Consider the following 7,128-nt stretch of genomic DNA (forward strand, 5'->3'; position numbering starts at 1 on the left):
TGGGATGGGGCTGTAGGGAGTGGGACAGGGTTGTAGGGGATGGGATGGGGCTGTAGGGAGTGGGACAGGGTTGTAGGGGATGGGACGGGGCTGTAGGGAGTGGGACAGGGTTGTAGGGGATGGGACGGGGCTGTAGGGGATGGGATGGGGCTGTAGGGGATGGGGACGGGGCTGTAGGGAGTGGGACAGGGTTGTAGGGCATGGCAGAAGCATATAGGGCATGAGGCCATGGCTATAGCAAGCAGGACAGGGTTATAAGGTATGGCTCAGGGCTATAAGGTGTGGAATGAGGTTATAGGGTGTGGGCCAGGACTATAGGGACCAGGACAGGGCTGTAGGGTGTGTGGCAGGGCTATAGGGTATGGAATGGGGCTGTAGGGTGTGTGGCAGGGCTACAGGGACCAGGACAGGGCTGTAGGGTGTGTGGCAGGGCTATAGGCACCAGGACAGGGCTGTAGGGTGTGTGGCAGGGCTGTAGGCACCAGGACAGGGCTGTAGGGTGTGTGGCAGGACTATAGGGACCAGGACAGGGCTGTAGGGTGTGTGGCAGGGCTATAGGCACCAGGACAGGGCTGTAGGGTGTGTGGCAGGGCTGTAGGCACCAGGACAGGGCTGTAGGGTGTGTGGCAGGACTATAGGGACCAGGACAGGGCTGTAGGGTGTGTGGCAGGGCTATAGGCACCAGGACAGGGCTGTAGGGTGTGTGGCAGGGCTATAGGCACCAGGACAGGGCTGTAGGGTGTGTGGCAGGACTATAGGGACCAGGACAGGGCTGTAGGGTGTGTGGCAGGGCTATAGGCACCAGGACAGGGCTGTAGGGTGTGTGGCAGGGCTATAGGCACCAGGACAGGGCTGTAGGATGTGTGGCAGGGCTATAGGCACCAGGACAGGGCTGCAGGATGTGTGGCAGGGCTATAGGCACCAGGACAGGGCTGCAGGATGTGTGGCAGGGCTATAGGCACCAGGACAGGGCTGTAGGGTGTGTGGCAGGGCTATAGGCACCAGGACAGGGCTGTAGGGTGTGTGGCAGGACTATAGGGACCAGGACAGGGCTGTAGGGTGTGTGGCAGGGCTATAGGCACCAGGACAGGGCTGTAGGGTGTGTGGCAGGGCTATAGGCACCAGGACAGGGCTGTAGGGTGTGTGGCAGGGCTATAGGCACCAGGACAGGGCTGCAGGATGTGTGGCAGGGCTATAGGCACCAGGACAGGGCTGTAGGGTGTGTGGCAGGGCCACCGGGCAGAGCCGTGGGCACAGGGTCTGGGGCGGCTGTGCTCGGTGCCCGTGGGGTGCTGGCAGCATGGGGCCGGCCTCCACCCGCGAGTTTCTGGCCCCTGGGGCCACCGTGGTGGCCCAGGCGTGGGTCCCCGTGCCACTGCAGGTGGTGGCGGCGGCTGTGACCGTCCCGTGTGCCCCAGAGGACGAGGAGCTGTGCAGTGGGAACAAACCCCACGCCAGCAGCCGGCGTGCAGGAGCGTGTGTGTACTCAGCCCCAGGTCTCGAGCCCGGTGGCCGGTGTCAACCCTTGGTGGGGCAAGGAGCTGGGCGGCAGCTGGGCCGGAGCATCCGCTGGCGTTTGGGGCTCCGTCGGGGCTGGCTGCTGCCCGCAGGCTGCGGCTGTGGGGTCAGGGCTGCGAGGGGCCGTGGCTGCAGGCCTAGAGGGGTGCGGGGTGTGTGGGTGCAGAGCCGGAGCTCTGGGCGGCTGCGGGTGCGGGTCGGGGCCCGGGCCGGCCGGAGCCACTGAGCCCTGGAGGACCCGGAGCGCAGAGCGGCCCTGGGCCCGCCGCGGCCCGCGCCCGTTCCGGTGACGGCGGCGCGGAAGGGGCGGGACCGAGGGCGGGGCCAACCGGGGCCGCTCCCGCAGCCGCTGCCGGCCCGGCCCCGCTCCGCTCCTACCGCTGCTCCCGGCCCTGCACCCGCACCTGCCCCGCTCCGTCTCCCGCCGCCATGCGCAAGTTCTTCCAGGAGATCAAGGCCGACCTGAAGTTCAAGACGGCGGGACCCGGACAGAAGCTGTCGGAGCCGTCCCGGTACGGGGTGCGGAGGGAACGTCGGTGATGGTCGGGGTGAGGGGTGGGTGCCGTCCCGGGCAGCCCGTGCGACCTTCCCCCTCGCCATGCGCCGGCTCCGCGCCTGCCCCGGGCCCGGCGACACCGGGTACCCGTGGGGATGGCACCGGGCTGGGGATGGCACCGGGCTGGGGATGGCACCGGGCTGGCCGCCGCTCGCCCGGGGGAGCCGCCACTCACCGGTCAGCGATGCTGCAGCACCGGGGCGGCCGGTTCCCCGGCGTCCTCGCCGCGGGCACCAGGACGGTCGTTGCCGGGCCAGGGCCGGGCTGGTGGGGTGGTGGCAGAGCCGTGGTCATCTCAGTGTGGTGGTGGCAGAACTGTGGTGGTGCTGGTGCTGGTGTGGTGGTGACAGAGCCGTGGTTGTCCCAGTGTGGTGGTGGCAAAGCCGCGGTGGTCCCGGTCCCGGTGCGGTGGTGGCAGAGCCGTGGTTGTCCTGATGTGGTGGTGACAGAGCCGTGGTTGTCCCGGTGCGGTGGTGGCAGAGCCGTGGTGGTGCTGGTGCGGTGCTGGAGCCCGGCTGGCTGCCCCTGAGCTGTCCCGCTCCATCCTGTGCAGGGTCCCCAAGGAGAAGCCGAGAGCTGAAGCGGCGCCGAAGCCCCGCCAGGGCCCGACGGACGAGGCGCAGATGGCGGCGGCCGCGGCGCTGTCCCGGATGGAGCTGAAGGCCAAGGCCAAGGCGCCCTCCTCGCAGGAGGCCATCAAGAACCAGGGTAGGAGCTCAGGGGAAGCTGTGGAGCCGCAGGGCGGGCGCTGGGGCTGGCAGGGCTGGTTGTAGAGATCTCGGGTCAGCAGCAGCCGGGTGCAGCTCAGTGCTGTGGCCTCTGTTCTAGAAACGGGGCTCACACTCACCCACGGAGCCTCAGGGCAAGGACAGAGCACCCAGGTGGCTGCTGAGCTGCCCAGGGCAGCACTGCAAGGGACAAAATCCTCTGAAATCTGCTGGACCTCAGTGCCATCCCCTGCTGTAACCTGGGCTTGTCTCTTATAGTAAGAAAAGAGCTGATGGCTGAGGCTGCTGCAAGCGAGAAGAGGCTCTCCCCAGAGGAAAAGGTACGAGACACACTGCTGTCCCTGTCCCAGCTGACATACCAGGGTATTTCAAACCAAGTTCCCCTCCAGACCTTCCTGTGTTCAGCTTCAGTGCCCTGTCTTTGTCTCCTCCAGGACCTCACCCTCCCAGAGGACAGGACTGCAGCCTCCTCTGTGTCAGGGGTCTATTTCATTTGCCCACTGACAGGGGAGGTTGTGAGGAAAGACAAGAAGGAGCAGCACCTCCGAGAAGCCATCCAGGCAGTGAGTGTCACATTTGCATCTTAACTCACTTTGTGGCCTGGGTCTCCTCCAGCAGCCCCCTCTCCCACCCTCTGCACTCCCCCAGGGCAGTTCCCTGGGGCTGGAGCTGTACCAACACCCACCACAGCACCCTCCCTTCTTGTTCTACCACCTCCTGGGGCTGGGAACTCTGGCTCTGTGCTGGTTTGGACTGGGACAGTTATTTTTCTTCAGAACAGCTCAGAGGGGGCTGTGTTTTGGATTTTAAAGTGTTGATTAGACCCTGGAAACAGCTGAAATGAAGGAGTGAATAAACCCTGTGGCTTTCCTTGGGTGCACAGCTTCTGCTTTACCCATTGCATTATCTTCAGCCCAACTCACGAGGGGAAAGTCCCTACTTTTACCTTTCCATCCCACCACAGGAGGAACAAATGTGGTGCTGAGCTGCTGCTTGAGGTTCAAGCACCCCAGAGCCACACAGCCCTCGCTTCCCCTTGACCCCCTTCTCTCCTCCTCCCCCAGTACTTCTCCGTAGACCCGGTGGCCGCCTCCATCATGGAGATCCACACGCTCAACAAGGAGCGGGACAGAGTGCGCCTGGGCGTGGAGACCATGGCCAGGTACGTGGGCTGTGTGCTTAGCACCGAGGTGGTTTAAGAGTGTGTTAAGGTTTGGGAGGTGCTGGTTGAGGTTGGCCACTCCCCTCTTCTGTTTTGGGCATGAAATGCCGATTTAATCCATTTTCCTCAGTGTTTCATCTCATTTATCAGTGAAAAATACTGTGAGGTGTCTCTGTCTCTTCTTATACCTTGGGGTAGCGTGTCCTGAAGAGCCTGCTTTGATCCACATAGTGTCTTCCTCTTCCTGCAGGTACCTGGACAACATTTATCTCCATCCAGAGGAGGAGAAGTACCAGAAAATCAAGCTGCAGAACAGGGTGTTTCAGGTGAGGTCAGGACTCCCTGCAGTGCTCTGCTTAGGAAAGTCTGTGCTTGGAGCAGGCTACAGGCTACATTCCCCCTCCCTCCTTTTCTTCCAGGAAAGGATAAGCTGCCTGGAAGGGATACACAAGTTTTTCCAGGCTATTGGGTTTGAGACAAAAACACTGCCTGTCCCAGGACAAGGTAAGAAATGGAAGCATAGTACAGTGGAGGGGGAGGTTTGGGTGGTGGCAGGACAGCCTGAGGAGGAGGGTGAGGCAGCCTGAGCTGGGCAGAGCACTGCAGGCTGCAGTAAAGGCTGTTGCTCCAAGGCTGTGACACAACCACCCACTCACCCTGCAGTCTGCCAGTGGAGACAAGGGCAGGGATCGCCAGAAAAGGCCGTGTCTCTCCCCTGTTCCTCACAAGAGACTCAAATCCTGCCCTTTGGCTTGCAGAGAGCACACAGGAAGAGTACTACGTCCTGAAGGAAGAAATGCTGACCAGGTTGGAAGATCTCAAGGACTACAAAGAGCAGCTTTTAAGCTCAGAGCCCCTGAGAGCCCAGCTGGATCGCCAGCTCTGCCTCTTCAAACCCTCCCCCGCGGCCGCTCGCTTCGAGCTGCCCAACGACTTCTACAACCTCACAGCAGAGGAGATCAAACGGGAGCAAAGGCTCCGGTGAGCAGGCAGCACGAGGCCAGGCATGAGCCTGGGCCCTTCTCCTTCCTCCTAACAACTGCTTTCTCCCTAAAGGACAGAAGCAGTGGAGAAGGCTTCGATGCTGAGGACAAGAGCCATGCGAGAGAAGGAGGAACAGAGGGAGATGCGCAAGTACAGCTACACGCTGCTGCGGGTGCGCTTCCCCGACGGCTACATCCTCCAAGGTACAAAGGGCTGCTTTCCCTCTTCTTCCTCCACCTTTCCAAGAGCTTTGGAGAACACTCTTAGCCTAAGAGCTTGGATAATAACAAGCAGGTTTGAGATGTGCTGGGAGAATAAAAGCAATCACCAAAAAGAGTGGGGTGATGTCTCTCATCCTCCTCCTCCTCTCCCCCTGCCTGAAGGGTGCAGGGTTGGGGCTGGGAGGCAAAGCTGAGCCTGGAGGGGAAGAAGCTCAAGGCACCATTAATTAATGTCTGCTCTTCCCAGGCTGCCCTGAGCAAGCTGGACTTGAGTTTGTTACAGTAAGCAGCATGGGGCTGGCTGTGTGCTGTCAGGCTGGACAACAGTATCAATCCCTTCAGAGCTTGCAGCAGAACTCTGGAAGTGATTTGAGGCTTTGCTCGAGTCTTTGTTAGGGGCTGGCAGGGGGTTGCAGCCATTGAAGGGACACTTTTTCTTTGGAGATTCTGCTTTTATGCCTCCCAGTTGAATCAGGCTGTCACTGAAGTAGTTCATACAGTTAGCATCAGTACCAGAGCCACACAAAACCTCCCACAAAAGGCTGGATTTGGTAAATGCCAGAGTCTGTCTCTCACTCTCACCTCATTTGCTCATGGCAGGGACGTTTTATGCACGAGAATCGCTGTCTGTGCTCTACAGCTTTGTGAGAGAAGCACTCAGAGATGACTGGCTGCCCTTTGAGCTGTTGGGACCTGGAGGTCTCAAACTGACAGATGACAACTTGGCTTTCAATGAATGTGGGCTGGTGAGTAAAGAAACAACCACCAAAAGAGACAGCTGGTACCTTCCCCAGGGGCTGCAGGTTGGTGGAGTCATTGCTGCTCCTAACTTAAAGAGGAGTTTTGTGTCTTCTGCTTTCAGCACCGTTAAGTTGTGCTCTGGTCCCTTCTTTTGAAGTGCAAACAAGTGACTGATTGAAGGCAGTCTCTTCCAGCTACAAGCCAAGGATAAATGCTTGCCCCAGTAGTGGCCAGCAGCTCTAGTACAGGGTCAGCATCCACGCTGGGAAGAGAGGGAAGGCAGCAGCCAAGGCAAGCACAGCTCTCACACAAGGCTCCCACCAGACAGCTCCTTGCAGAAAGCCACACTTGTCCTTTTTAGCTGAAGTGCTCTTGCTAAGTTCTCCCAGGTGTGTGAACACACAGTGTGCTGAGTTGGAATCCTGCCCTGCTCTAGGTTAACAATTCTGCCTTTCTCCTGACAGGTGCCCTCAGCCCTCCTGACCCTCACCTGGGATGCAGCAGTCATGGCAGACATTGAGGCAGCAGGAGAGGAACAGCCAGCAAGCCTCCTGAAACCAGAACTGCTCTCTAGAGTCCAGACACTGGAGTGAAATAAAGAAGAAAGGTTTCAGTGCTGGTGGTTTTAGACTCTTCCCTCATTTTTCCATATAGACGGGTGGAGCTTCCAGCCATGTGACCTCAGAATCGAGCTGGGTTTAGCTCTGCAGAGTCTGGATTCTGCCCCGTCACTCCTCTACAGCTCCAGCAGCCACCCACTAAGGCAGTCTTGCCCAGTAAGACATTCCCAGTTAAAACCCACATCCCAGCAGTAGCTGCTGGAGGTGTTTCCCAGACTGTGCTGGCCCCTTGCAGGAGGGAGGAGGTAGGGATGAGGCACTTAGGCTGGATTACTGACTGACTGAGCCTGGGGATCAGGCTGGGCTTAGAACTCAGCTTTTCCTTTTGCTTCTGTGTGCACTGTAACTCCTATTGGAGAGGATATATTTAGATAAAATTACACTTAATCTTGATTAAAAAGGAATATTTAAAGTCTCAGTTCTGTTCAAAGTGATTTCAGTTGCATTGCTCTTCCAGGTCTGACACGGGGACGAGCCCCAGGCTGGCACTGGGCTTACTGGTGTGTTCCCCAGCTCTTTGTTTCACAGCCCAGGAGCCTGGTGAGAGATTGAGCCTCTGCCTACAGCCAGCATTTTAAGAAACTCATCTATATCAAGT

At 59.1% G+C, this 7,128-nt stretch overlaps 1 protein-coding gene across 1 annotated transcript; it reads left to right on the forward strand.

Annotated features, from left to right (window-relative positions):
- Window positions 1-187: 187 nt before the first annotated feature.
- UBXN6 (UBX domain protein 6) lies at window positions 188-6,945 on the forward strand. The gene is made up of 11 exons (XM_062015241.1): window positions 188-2,030; window positions 2,628-2,782; window positions 3,061-3,122; window positions 3,237-3,365; window positions 3,867-3,964; window positions 4,215-4,290; window positions 4,384-4,468; window positions 4,723-4,945; window positions 5,021-5,151; window positions 5,770-5,915; window positions 6,375-6,945. The coding sequence occupies exons 1-11, from the start codon at window positions 1,948-1,950 to the stop codon at window positions 6,501-6,503; spliced, it is 1,317 nt and encodes a 438-aa protein (XP_061871225.1). The 5' UTR covers window positions 188-1,947; the 3' UTR covers window positions 6,504-6,945.
- The last annotated feature ends 183 nt before the right edge of the window (window positions 6,946-7,128 follow it).

Source organism: Colius striatus, chromosome 25, assembly GCF_028858725.1.
Source record: "Colius striatus isolate bColStr4 chromosome 25, bColStr4.1.hap1, whole genome shotgun sequence".
Taxonomy (NCBI): Eukaryota; Metazoa; Chordata; class Aves; order Coliiformes; family Coliidae; genus Colius; species Colius striatus.